Source organism: Ursus maritimus, unplaced genomic scaffold (genome assembly GCF_017311325.1).
Source record: "Ursus maritimus isolate PB19 unplaced genomic scaffold, ASM1731132v1 scaffold_20, whole genome shotgun sequence".
Lineage (NCBI taxonomy): Eukaryota > Metazoa > Chordata > Mammalia > Carnivora > Ursidae > Ursus > Ursus maritimus.
The window spans coordinates 25680192-25694778 of NW_024424453.1; the positions used below are offsets into that span (position 1 = coordinate 25680192).

A 14587-nucleotide genomic window follows, 5' to 3' on the forward strand; every position below is an offset into this window, starting at 1 on the left:
GCCATCAGGTGGGTTTTCTTCAGCACTTTAAAATGTCATTGGTTTTTTTTCTGGCCTCCAGTGTTTCTGACGAGAAGCTAGCTGTATTACTATTTTCCCGTATGTCATATGTCTTTTTTTCTTGCTGCTTTTAAAGTTTTGTTTCTTTATCTTTGTTTATCAGCAGTTGCACTATGTTTCTAGGTGTGGTTTTCTTTGTATTTATGCTGCTTGGGGTTCACTTATTTCCCTGTATCTGTGAATTACTGATTCATGTTGTTGTTTCCTTTTATCAAATTTAGAAATCTTTTGGCCAATATTTCTTCAAATATTTTTTTCTGCCCCTTTCCCTCTCTCTCCTTTTCTGAGACTACAATTACACTTATGCTAGACTTCTTGGTCCTTAGTACAGGCCATTCCAGGCTCTGCCCATTTTTTTTTCAAAACTTTTTTTTTCTTTTAAAAAAATTTTTTTTAAGATTCCTTTTTTTTTTTGACAGAGAGAGAGACAGACAGCGAGAGAGGGAACACAAGCGGAGGGAGCAGGAGAGGAAGAAGCAGGTTCCCAGCGAAGGAGCAGGGCTTGATCCCAGAACACCCGGATCACGCCCTGAGCTGAAGGCAGACGCTTAACGACTGAGCCACCCAGGCGCCCCAAAACTTTTTCTTTCTGTGCTTCAATTTGGATTTCTTCAGTTTGGATAGTTGAGAGCCAGTGTCTGGTAATTCCTGGAAAATCTGAACATTAACATCATCCCAAAAGCACAGATACCCTACTAATGACGGTGGGCTCTTTGGGGAAATGTTTTAGAGACATATTAGTCAAGAAGACAGAAATCACAAGATATTACAACAGAAAGAATCTAGTATTGGGTATTGATGGACTGAAAAAGCAAAAAGGGAGCACTGCAGGAGCCCAGAGGTGATAACTGTACGGAGCAGCTACCACCCTAGGGCAAGTGAAAAAGAGGGGTCAAGGTTGGACTATAAGGTCTCAGAAGCTCAGAGGAATGACATAGCTGAGCTATAGCTCAGATCCCAGAAAGGATGCTATTTAGCTGGTCCTCCTCCTACTGAGAGGGATATGATGAGGCTGCTAGGGGACGGAGTAGTACCAAAAGAACCTCAAGGCTAAGATCAATTGCTGCTGCTGGAGCGAAGGGCTATTGCTTATTGCTGGGGTAACAATGACAGAAACTGCAAACAAATGGAAAGGAGGAAATCCTTTCTCCCCTTCTCCTGTCTTCTAGTCTCCCTCTAATGCCCTTTATTGATGGAACCTAGTGAGACACCAGCCAGCATAGGAAAAATATAATTTGTAGGGTCTGAGCCATAGCATCACAGAAGTAAGTACAGAAGAGTGAATTTGGTGCTAAATAACAATAGCTTAATAACCATATCAACATTTGTTGTGCTAAATTAGTAAAATTGCCCAAATTAGACCCAAGTTAATGCTACCTTATATGCTTTTACCAACTTTTATGCCCTTTTGAAAAGAATTTCAAGTTACCATGTTGTATCAGTTTTCTGCTATACTGTGATTCCTGTTAGCATCTTTTTTCAGGGATAAGGAGTACCTTTACTGCAGCTCACACATGTACTTGCTACAAAATCATAAACTAGGGAAGTTTTGGAAAAGAACTGTAAAACTGAGGAAAAATAGACCCTGCCCCAACATTAAGTCTCCCACCATCAGGCACAAAATGGCATAAACCAAGTAGAGCTGTCAAGAATCCAGTCTTCTCCCTATTTCCATTTCCTATGCATTACCTAATATAACCATAGCAAAGGAAAGACCAATTTCCTGTTTGAAAGTAGGACAACCACTATGGTCATTGAAAAACCAGCTGTTTTCCTTTGTTCCCTCTTTCTTGCTTCAACTCAAGCTCCCTTACCCAACCCAGTCACCTCTAGTTTCTAATGTAAGCAGATGACAAAACAGGGCTTGGTATTAAGCATTTTATCTTATTGTGTACTTTTCACCAAGGAAGATTTTGAATATTGAAGGATTTTTATTAAACATTTGTAGAACATTGGGCATGAACAATTTTTAGGGCCACAGAAGTTCCATCTGAAAGTAGTCATTTCCTCAAGTATTACGTCCTTTAGTGATGAAAGTTAACATTCTCCTACCACAATCACCTTTTGTTAACAACAGTAGAGACACTGGGTTCATGGTGTTTCACATATTTAATATTTGTTTTTTATAACATATTAGACTAGAATAAATTTCCTACATCTGCATATATTAATTTTATATACCACTCTGTCAGTTATACAACACAAGACATGTATAGGTAAACATTAAAATGGCAGTGTACCTAGTAATAACTAAATGTTAACAGGATAATAATCAAGTATTCATTTAATGGGAGAGTCTAGTATTTCCTGATAATCCTGCCTTCTTAAATTCCTCCAATAAAGTTTATAACCAGCAAGGACAAAAACACTAATCATAATGATTACCCCTCCAAAAACATCATAGACACTAGGAAATATGTGTAACACTAGAAGCTGCAAGACCATAGCTACTACAATCTCCAGGTGTTGTACTGTGCTGACCAAAGCTGGATGGAATTTGTCCAAAGCATAATAAACTCCTAAGAATGCTGCAGTGGAACAGACGCATATGGCAATGAGATAACTCCAGGTCTCTCCATCTAATGGGATGATGGGTTCCTGAAGAACAAACATAGTAGATATTCCCCAGATTGTCCCAGTCCAACCAAAGGTAAACAGTGCAGTCCACATGCTGATCTTCTCCTTAATAGATCTGTATACTATCATGGAAAGAGCAGTGGTCAGTCCAGCCATCACGGTCATAGTGTACCCAAAGGCTTCTTTCCAGGCATTTAACAAAGAATTGTCTTCATCAACAATGTTGGGGATCATGACAAGACAAACACCTAAGATGCTGCAAACAACTGTAGCCATGTCAACATAAGCCATTTTCTCATCTACAAGTAAAAAAGCCAGAATGGCACTGAAGACTGTGGTCGTGGCTCTCCACATAGTGGTCCCATTGCTGGGAGGAACTATTGAAAATGATGTATAAGCACAGGTGATAGAGATGACATTGCATACACCATAAAAGAAGAGTCGTAATCTGTATCCACTGGGTCCAAAGGGGGCCTCCTGGTAGTAACACACAACTAACACAGATAAGACCTGCAAGACAGAACGGATAAAAATCAGCTCTAGAGATGGAACTTTAGAACGATCAGAAACAAGCCTAGTGATAAGAGCTACACATCCATGAGCCAAAGCAGATCCAAACAGCACTATCCACATTTTTCTGGATTGAAAAATATTTTTTTCTGCAAAGCTCTGGAATTGTCCAATATCATTATTCATTGGGTCTTCTGTTGGCAGAGGACGAGTATCCATGGTTCCAAAGAAAGTTCTTCCTTTTCTTTTCATTTCGCTCAGCAGGCTTTTCTTTGGATTTTCTTCCATAAAATTCCCATAGTCTTCATTGATTTCTTCATATCCATCATCTCCAGGCTGGGGATAATGGGAAGTATATTTCACCATTACCGTGTTGGGATGTATTTTCACCCGTTTTTTAACTGGATATTTTTTGGAGGGAGAAGTATCCATTTCTTCAGATAATCAACTCTATTTAAGGGAAAAAAAAGAGACTAATGTACATATTCAGTTGAAATTTAGTTTTAATTTCTACCATAATCATATGCACCAATTTAATCATACAAAGTAGAGGTTGTGAAAAACCTGCATTTTTCACTCTCATTTGATGCCTGTCCCTATTTCTCATTCTGCTTATTCTTTGTCTCATTCAGCTCTGTTACTTATCTTCACACCACAAACTACTGAAATTGTTCATTCATCTTTTCATTCCTACCCGTTTCCCCATTCATCCAATAAGAAAAACACAGAAAAGTAAATAACAACATAGATAAAACCTTTTCAACAATGAAAAGAAAAAAGGAACACAAGTTCCTATCTATATTATAAATTTTAAACAGAAAGTCCAAAGTTTTTTGTATAATCACTTCTATATAATATCACAATTAGCTTTATAGTACAAATTATAGTCTTTTTAACATTTATTCTGGATTCCTCATAAATACTCGTATTTATAAATAGATCAAAATTAGAAAATAAGTAAAATGGATTTAGTGACAGTCATGCATCGTTGTTCTATACTACCTTTCTGATAAGCAATTGGTCAATACATATTAAGATTTTAACTGAAACTGCCCTTTAATTTAGCAATATCACTTCTAAGATTTTATCCTAAAGAAAGATCACTTATATGTTTAAAAAAAGGAAAAAATAATGTTTTTATATGTGCTTAGATAACATAAAGAAATTATGGAAAGATACAAAATAAACTAATAATTGTTAGGGTGGAACAGGGAATTAGAGTGGAAGACAACATTTATACTGTATACATTTTTGTATTTTTATTTTTGAATCACAATATTGTTCAAAAAATTAAATTACAAACTAAAACAAGATGTTCATCTGCTAAGAAAAAGAGCATACAAAAAAGTGTAGAAAAAATGTATGAATGGGGGTTCACTGTAGCTTACCACAATGACCCTTCATACAATGGAATACTATGCTATATATCCATTAAAAATGATACAGATTTTTATTGACACAGATATGTCCATGATGTTTTGTTAAGTGGAAAAAAAAACTTGTAAGGATTAAATGAGATAATGCATATAAAGAATTTGCCACAGTGCTAGCATATCATGAATTCTCAATAAATGTTAACAAGAATTCAGCTTCCTTTCTTTTTCTTTCACATTTTACCTTTCTTGAAACACTGGGTATCCTCTACATTGTTATTCTTTCTCCAAGACTTGTATTTATTCACTCAGTTCTCTTTTTGTTCTTTTTTTCTAAGAACAATTTCCTCTTTCCTTCCCAATGATTCCTCCCCTCCCCTCTAAAAAATAAAAATAAAAAATAAAAAAGAGTAAACCTTTTTGTTTTTTTGTCCTTATGACATAGTCCCTATCCTTGCCCAAAACTCACCAGTTACAGGATCTTAAACCACGGTCTAGAAATCAAATCCTATTTTGTTCTTTGACACCATTGGGGTAGCCAACTGTTTCATTCCTCTTTACTCTTTTTTCTTCTAAATGACACTATCTTCAGGTGGAAGAAATCATGCAAAAAAAAAAAAAAAAAGCCACCCGTGCTTCCAAATTCTTCGTTTTCCTAACCTGGACCTCCCACTTGCAGTCCTTCCTACATATTACTATCAAGCTAATCTGATGTTCTTTTATTCTAATTTGTATCAGATTGTGACTTCAGCTTCAACAATCCCAAATTGAATAGTCTTGGTCTCCCAAATAGATATTCCTTCCCTAACTTAAAGTGATTTTTCTCCTCAATACCTCACTGAATTTATGTTTGCAATACCACCATTTCTCCAGTTTCCCAAGCTAGAAACAAAGGAATACTCTGAATTATCCTTTCTGTTGTCACACTTCCATTTTGTCATCAATCTTAATTTTCTTGTCTTTGAAATATTTCTCAGATTTATCCTTCTCCAATTCCATTTTACCTTTGTGATTCTGGATCAGTTTATTGTGAATTCCTGTCTAGAATAGTGTAACCACATCCTAAGTAGCCCCAGTCCTTCTCCCTTAAAGTCCATCTATATTAAACCACTATCACTTTAATCTGTCTTTAAAAGATTCAAAACAAAACAAATATTTCCCTTAAGCTTTCCCCATTTAAGAACTTACAGTGATTTTCTCCTGGCTACCTCACTGAATCTCAACTCTTCTGCCTGGCTCTCCAGACCCTGCCTCATCTAGCCCCTATCAATACTTGGCTCCTTAACACAAATATTGCTGTGATTAGTCCAGTGCCCTCCCTGACCTCACTCCCCACACGTGCATGTCATTTCTCCAAGTCTTTATTCTCACTTGTTTCCTCTGCTCCAACTTTCTAAACACTGCTCATCTTTTAAGAAGGGCCCGTCCAAATTTTGCCTTCTAAAAACAAGACTTCCCTGGCCACTCTAGCCTCTTATTTTTTTTTTCTTCCTTATCTAACATCTGCAGTAGTTCTAATGTTTGTAATCTAGTCATTTAAAGAAAAACTTTAAGATTTTATTTACCCATTTCACAGAGGGAGAGAGAGAGAGAGAGCACAAGCAGCAGAGCTGCAGGCAGAGGGAGTAGCAGGCTCCCTGCTGAGCAGAGAGCCCGACCTGGGGCTTGATCCTAGGACCCTGGGATCATGACCCAAGCCAAAGGCAGACACTTAACCGACTGAGCCACCTAGGCACCCCTAATCATTTTATTATTTAGTTGTCTCAACTCAGTGGAGTTTTGTCTCTAGTCATTGTACCCGAATTTACTATGTGAAATCTCCTTTCCTTGCTAGTCAGTTGCTGACATCTGTTAGAACTCTTAACTTCTCATTGTTAAGAGTGCTGTCCATTGTTAAAATTTTGTCCTATATCCATTCAAAGCTTTCCCCTTTCCCATTGCAGGCCAGATTTGTAGCTCCAGGAACATGGATAGGGAGAGGATGTGGCCTGCCATTTTACTCCTTCTCTCATTCCCTCCCTTTGGAGTCTGCGGGAGGGCGTTGCGGTCTGCCTCTGGGACACCTCCTCCATCTTCCTATTCTAGGCTCCAGCTCCCCTGGTGTATTGGCCCAGGGAAGAAGGAAAAGGGACACAATGTTTTATATTGGCTGCTACTGTGTGATGTCTTTTTGATGTATAAACGTGGCTGGGCTGAACTACATTCCCCAGTTATTTAATCAAACGTTAATATAGGTGTTGCTGTGGAGGCATTTTACAGATGTGATAAAAGTCCCTAATCAGGGGCATCTGTGTGGCTCAGTTGGTTAAGCCTCCAACTTTTGATTTTAGCTCATCATGATCTCAGGGTCATGAGATCGAGCCCCATGTCCAGCTCTACACTGGGCATGGAGCCTGCTTAAGATTCTCTCTCCCTGGGGCGCCTGGGTGGCTCAGTCACTGAGCGTCTGCCTTCGGCTCAGGGCGTGATCCCAGAGTCCTGGGATCGAGCCCCACATCGGGCTCCTCCGCTGGGAGTCTGCCTCTTCCTCTCCCACTCCCCCTGCCTGTGTTCCCCCTCTCGCTGGCTGTCTCTCTCTCTGTTAATAAATAAATAAAATCTTAAAAAAAAAAAAAGATTCTCTCTCCCGCTCCCTCTGCCCCACCCCACCCACACCCCACCACCACTCACACATGCCCTCTCTCTCTCTTAGAAAAAAAAAAAAATCCCTAATCAGTTGGCTTTAAGTTAATCAAAAGAAAAGTCTATTCTGTATGGGCCTGACCTAATTGGGTAAGCCCTTTAAAAGAGGGCTTAGGCCTTTCTTGAGCTTGGAGATTATTGATGCCCTTGGAGTTCCAGCCTGCTCATGATCTTTTCCTTACTGCCTATGGGCAACAAGCTTCAGCCTGTGCTCATGGGGTTCCAACATGCTCTTGATCTTCTCTTCTTGACTGCCTGCCCTAAAGACTTCAGACTCTTTTATCCAGCCCCCACAATTATATTAGCCAATTCCTTGTAATAAATCTCTTACTGGTTCTGGGCCTTAGGTTGAACCCTGACTCTGATAACATGTTGGAATTCACTCCTTCATTGTTGTCTTTGTTTCTCTGTTAACTCTGATAGGTCACTGATACTCTCAAGGTTGTAGGTATCCAAATACAGGCTATCTTGGGTAAATTTTGTAGGACCTCCCCAGTGCATAAATCCCTGATGTGAGAGCGCCTCTTAACCTAGGTCTTATGGCCCACAGACAGCTCTCTTGGGCAGGCACCAACAGTATCCACTCGGTCCCAGGAACTCACCTATCGTTACCACTCCAGTGAGCGTACAGATCATCTGCCGCTGCCCCCTCCTCTCCAATTTTATTTTTCTTTGTTCAGGCAAGTGAAGGGCAAATTAAAATGTGCTGTCTAAACAGGCTTCCAAATGGGGAATGAGAAGGTACATTCAATCATTGCACATAATGATCTGGTTACCTTCACACTCAGCTAGAAGGGGGGACTTGCCTCTCCCTTCTCCCATAAGGAAAAAGCATAACATTTTTCTTTTTTTTTTTCTTTTTTTTTTTTATAATGATTTTTTATTATATTATGTTAGTCACCATACAGTACATCCCCGGTTTCCGATGTAAGGTTAGATGATTCATTAGTTGTGTATAACACCCAGTGCACCATGCAATACGTGCCCTCCTTACTACCCATCACCGGCCTATCCCTTCCCCCACCCCCCTCCCCTCTGTGGCCCTCAGTTTGTTTCTCATAGTCCATAGTCTCTCATGTTTCATTCCCCCTTCTGATTACCCCCCCCTTTCTTTATCCCTTTCTTCCCCTACTGATCATCCTAGTTCTTATGTTCCATAGATGAGAGAAATCATATGATAGTTGTCTTTCTCTGCTTGACTTATTTCACTTAGCATTATCTCCTCCAGTGCCATCCAAGGCATAACATTTTTCTTAAACCAAAGACCCGTAACAGATAATATGACCCCTGTGACAGACTATACTTTCCGAAGAGAACCACAAATCTAGTATCTCCCATACTTAATGTTTGGGATTTTTTAAAATGTGAATTTAACATTATTAAATACAGAGGTGGAGTCTATATCCCCTCCCATTAAAAGTAGGTAGGCTTTTGTGACAGTTTCAACCAATAGAGTATGGCAGAGGTGACATATTGTGACTTCTGAGGCTAGGTCATAAAAGGTGCTATAGCTATGCCTTCCTAGCTGCAATACTTGTGCTTGGAGCTCTAAGCCAACAGATAAGCAGTCTGACTGCTCTGAGGCTACCAAGGTACGAGGAAGCTCAAACTAGCCCACGCAGAAAAACCATATGGAAGGTCCTCACTTGGCCAACCCCCTCCAGCTGCTCCAACCCCCTGCTGTTCCAACTGTAGTCACCCACCTGACTTCAAGTATAGAAGAGACCCTGAGTCGGAATCTCCTGCCAAGTCCTTCCCAAATTCCTGAAATTCTACAGAAACTATAATAGATAATAAAATGATTGCTGCATTAAGCTACTCAGCTTTGGAGTGATTTGTTACCTGCAGTAGATAACTGGAACACCCTACTGTCCTCCCCAGTATTTTAAGGAATGGGAAAGAATAGTGATCTCAGTGATAGCTGAAGTGAAAGTCCTCTTATATCTGGCCCTAACTGATGGGCTTTTGAAAGTGGAACATTTGGTGGTGCCTGGGTGGCTCAGTCAGTTAAGTGATCTCTACACAGGTCTGGATCTCAGGGTCATGAGTTCAAGCTAAAAGGAAGGAAGGTGGGAAGGGAAGGAAAGGGAAAGGAAAGGAAATAGGGCAAAATGTTCCCCTTTTCATTTTAGGATCATGGATGTTCATTCCGAAGCAAGAGAAAAGTTTTATTCTACATCCTGTTAAGCATACATTAGAGTATTTAATCCTAGTCCAACTGCATACTTTAAACTATTATTTGCACTGTGCAATTTTTGTTCTTTCTGTCAATGGATTAGTCTATAACAGGTGTCTCTCAACACTATTAATATTATATTGTATCCCACTGATTCAAAAATCACCTTATACTAAAAGATACGTAAAAATCACCTCTCTAATTTTCATTTAATTTCATTTAATTAATTTCATTAATTTCATTTAATTTCAGGTTTCATGAATACAGTTCTTAAACAGAACCTGAAATCCTAACTAGTTCTTACATTTTTGCACATGTAAGTCAACATGTGTCCATCTCAATAAATACTGAGGTACCATAAGCCCAGCACCATGCTAGACTCTATAAATACAAAGATAAAACTCACTGTACTCATAGAGCTCGCAGACTATGGAAGAGACAAGGAAAGTCAAAATTTAATATTTTAATAAGTTAATAATGCAAGCTACATGAAATTCAAGGAGATGGAGCAAATACAAAGGGCATCTAACCCAGTTATGGGGGAGTCTTAGCAAGTTTCCAGGTAAAAAGGATACCTGAATTAACTGTATGCATATGTAACAATTTATCAAGTATAGAGGAGAAAAAAACATTTTTTCTAGAGGTAATAAATTTAAAGAAATGTTGGTTTTGAGTTCTGGCTCTGCCACCAACCAGAGTAATAATGATGTCTATTTTAAGAGAAAGAGTTTTAGATGGTAATTATTGGGATCCTTTGATCAGCTCTCTTCAAAATCAGTTTGTCTTTTTAATGATTTCGCACTTCTAGTATTTTGATATCTCCCATGCAAGACCACAGTGCAGTTCAGTGATCTACCACCTGTTCAAAGTTGCTCTGATCAATGTGCCAACTCTACTTCTCCTTCCTCACAGAGGCAAAGGGTCTGAACTAATCTCACGGCTCAGAGCTCTTCTAACAAAGATTTATGTGAGAAGGTGCCCTCCAAGGCAGAGGTGTGCATTTCAGTTGTGTAGAACAACTCAGCTGAGTAGACGGAATATGAAACAAGAGGACCAGAGGACCAGCCTGCCTGGCTACAAATGTACCAACCTGAAATGCTCAACACAAATGGGTCAAAAGGACACACAATTTGGTGTCTGCTTGCACAGTAGGGACAATTGAGTGTGGCAAGCCTGAAATCAATATTTTTTTTTTAAAGATTTTATTTATTTATGCGACAGAGATAGAGACAGCCAGCGAGAGAGGGAACACAAGCAGGGGGAGTGGGAGAGGAAGAAGCAGGCTCATAGCGGAGGAGCCTGATGTGGGGCTCGATCCCATAACGCTGGGATCACGCCCTGAGCCGAAGGCAAACGCTTAACCGCTGTGCCACCCAGGCGCCCCTGAAATCAATATTTTTGTCCAAAAGAGGCACTGTTTCCTAAGTACATTCTACTGCATAAGGCCCACGATCAGTTTTCTCCTAAAACTGAGAAAATTAACACTGACTTTCCTACTGTCTTGGTAGGAATCCTTGGGACAATCCCCTCATAGTACCTAAAGCAAAGGCTACCTGATAGTAAGGGTTTCTTTCTTAAGTTACCAGAATGATCCCTATAGTGATAAAAAGTCTTAGCTGTAATGAATCATGGAACATTACATCAAAAACTAAGGATGTACTGAATGGTGACTAACATAACACAATAAAAAATTATTATAAAAAAATTTTTTTAAAAAGAGAAAAAAAAGTCTTAGCTATAGGGGTGCCTGGGTAGCTCAGTTGGTTAGGCATTTGACTTCAGCTCAGATCACAATCTTGGGAGTCCTGGGACTGAGCCCTGTGTCAGACTCCCCACTCACTGAGGAGTCTGCCTGTCCCTCTCCTTCTGCCCCTTCCCCTGCTGGTGCTCTCTCTGTCTCTCACTCAAATAAATAAATAAAATCTTTTTTTTTAAAGCCTTAGCTATAAATCTGGCTACTACAATTTTTTTATAATATAGTGGTTTAAATATAAGTACTAACGTGATACTTAAAACTTATGAATAAAATTGGCTTTTAAATAAATATAAAGAACTGCTAGGTTACTACCTTAGACCTGAGCAGTCTAGCCCTAAGACACCTTATTACCCCACTTTGCTTGGATAGTCCTGTCCCTGAGTGAAAATGAAAAGACTACACCTAACTGATCACCTAAAAGGGAGGACGCAACAACCACCTTTCCAGGATATCTTGAGACATCAGGACATGCAGAGGTTCTGTCCTGAGACCTGCTGAGAGAAGCCATTCTTCCCTCCAAGTTGATGAAAAGGGCCCACATTCTGATGCTCCAAAGGCTACCAGCATGATTCTATCCATCCTTAGGCTAAACCCTGGCTGGCATAACCCTTAACACTCCTCTTTGAATAGGGATCCTTCTCTTTTCCCCACTGCAACTCCTAAAGATCAGGAGCGACTCGAGGCAGCATTTAAGTTTGCTTGTACTTTATTAATACTCTTTGAGCCTGTATCTTTGTGTAAAGGTACACTGCTTCTAAACTCCCACCTCTCAAACTAGAAAATTACTTCTTAAGTAAACTAATAGAGTCTGAAAGACAAGAATATTGATAATAAGTGAGAAATAACAGAGTAGAAGGTAAAGGACATGCTCTATCTTGTATCAGGCACACTTGGGAAGAGAAGAATTTATCATGAGGAATTACATGTTTGCCTTTCTTAGAAGGTGTGATAATATTCATGTTGCATGGAAGTGGCAAATAATCAAAACGAACCAAGTATATATCAAAAAATGAAACTGAACAGTTAATGAAGATATAAAAGAGGGGTACAGGAAAAGTTAATGGTACAAGACTTCAATCAAATACTCAGATTATATAGGAACCCATCGTAGGCAAATATGACAGAAGAATAAATAATAAGAGGAGACATAGAGTCTAGTACTCTCCTATGGTAAACCAACTGAATATGACCTCTATATATAATATAGTAATATTATATTATTATAATATATATTGTATATATACTATAATATTATATAATATTATATATTATATACAATATATATTATATATATTATATAATAATATAAATAATTTCAGAGCAAATTCAGATGTATTACTTGGCTCATATATACTATATGTAATGGCAGAACTTTCAATAAAAATATCACTCATATTACATCAGATTATTGCTGACAAAGAGCAGTCCGTTTACATCTCTCTTAGGAAAAAAATATATAAGGCAAATAATCATTTCCCCTTTTGTAACACTTAGATTAAAGCACCCTTGCAATGAGCTATCAGAAAGAGACTAAGGAGACAAAGAAGACCTTGATTTAGCCAAACATCATGACAATATTTTCAGCACTCTAACAGAAACAATCAGAAATAGGATAAAAAGCAAGAATAGGAAATCAGATAGAATAAAGAAAGGCAAACTAACGGCTCTAAAATCCAGAAAACAGAAGGAAAGATGGAAGAAAATAATAGCAATACCATCAATAGCCAGATACATTGCTATTTACATTTTACAGATAATGTGCTAAGCACTAAACGTGGGTCAACTCAGCTTTGAGAGGAAGTGAAACCTTAGGAAGTTTAAGAGTAGGGGAGCATTGTTGGGGATGGAACATTAAAAATTGGGAGAAAGCCAATGACCTACCTCACTTTAAACTGAAAGAACTTAAAAGGAGGTAAAAGAAGGTATTTACTTCAGGAAACTAATTTGATGGACATTATTGGACACACTGTGTGTGAAGGGCACCAGGTAGGCAACGTGGAGCAGGTCAGGAGGTTCTATTGTTAAAAAGAATTTGTTCCAGGAGGTTGTCTAGAACTTCGTCACACGGTACCCCAAATTAGTCTCTCCTCCCTACTCTTCTCTCCTCTCCTCTTCCCAATCCCCTCCCTCTTNCCCTACTTTACCTTCTCAACTTTACTCCGTCCCCCACAGGAGCCCTGTGTGATGTTCTAGCCCAGGAGTAGCTACCACTTATTCATGCAAATGATCTCACAAAAAATATTTATTTCATTGCCTTAAATGAAGCAGTATCACTGTCAGAACACATTCTGCTTTCAGAATAACAAAACTATTTTCATGTTCCTGAAATCATACGTTCTCTGACAGGTAATAGGGGTGATGATGACAATATACCTGTATAGAAAGTAGGAGAAAAATCTCAATTACATGACCACTCCTACCACTGAGAATCTCACCCTAAAACCTGGCTTCCTGCCATTCAAACTAATTGTACACATTTTCACTCCTCTGGGCCTCTTCCCCGTGCCACTTGATACTCAGCCTCTGCCTCCTCTTGTCATTTTATTCTCTTTGTGTATGACAATGTTAAGTTTTAGAAAGTAGTAGTTCCTGGGGTGCCTGGGTAGCTCAGTTGGTTAAGTGTCCAACTCTTGATTTCAGCTCAGGCTCAGGTCATGATCTCAGGGTCATGAGATGAGCCCTGCGTCGTGCTCCATCCTGGGTAAGAAGCCTGCTTGGGATTCTCTCTCTCCCTCTCCCCCCTCCCTCCTCCTTCTCTCCCTCTCTCCCTCTCTCTAAAAAAAAGTACTGGTTCCTCCAGCATGTGTTTGGTGGGCAGGGGGTGGGAGTGGGGGAGGAGAACCTATGTGCCTGAACAGATGAATGGATAAAGAAAATGTGGTATATTCATACAATCAAATATTATTCAGCCATAAAAATGAACGAAGTTCCAATATATACTACGACATGGACAAACCTTGAAGACATTATGCTAATTAAATAAGCCAGACACAAAAGGACAGCTATTGTATAATTCCACTTAAATGAGGTATTTGGAATAGGCAAGTTCATAAAAAGAGGAAATAGATTAGAAGTTACCAGGTGCTGGGAGGAGGGAAAATGGGGAATTATGCTCAATAGTTATAGAGATTCTGTTTGGGGTAAGGAAAATGGTTTGGAAATAGTACTAATGGTTGTACAACATTGTGAATATAATTAATGGCATTGACTTATACACTTAAACAAAGCTAATACGGTAATTTTTGTGTTATGTATATTTTACCACAAGTTTTAAGTTTTAAAAAGCCGTAGGGGGGGAGCAGAGTTGCAGTTTCTCCTGTGTGGCTTGGGGGAAAGGAGGCGGCAATGCTAGGCACTGGTATTTTTTTAAAACCTCCCTAGCAATCCTAATGCATAATTTGCTTATGCAAGAACCACCTAATTGGTTATCTAAGGGCCCTTCTGGCTTTAAGA

General features: G+C 39.1%; 1 protein-coding gene across 1 annotated transcript in view; it reads right to left on the reverse strand.

The window, feature by feature from the left end:
• Window positions 1-1930: 1930 nt before the first annotated feature.
• Window positions 1931-14587, reverse strand: part of SLC35G2 (solute carrier family 35 member G2) — a 40612-nt gene continuing 27955 nt past the window's right edge. Inside the window, exon 2 of the mRNA XM_040636780.1 lies at window positions 1931-3597. Coding sequence (XP_040492714.1) covers window positions 2341-3579 — 1239 coding nt within the window. The 5' untranslated portion in view covers window positions 3580-3597 and the 3' untranslated portion in view covers window positions 1931-2340. The remainder of the gene's footprint in view (window positions 3598-14587) is intronic.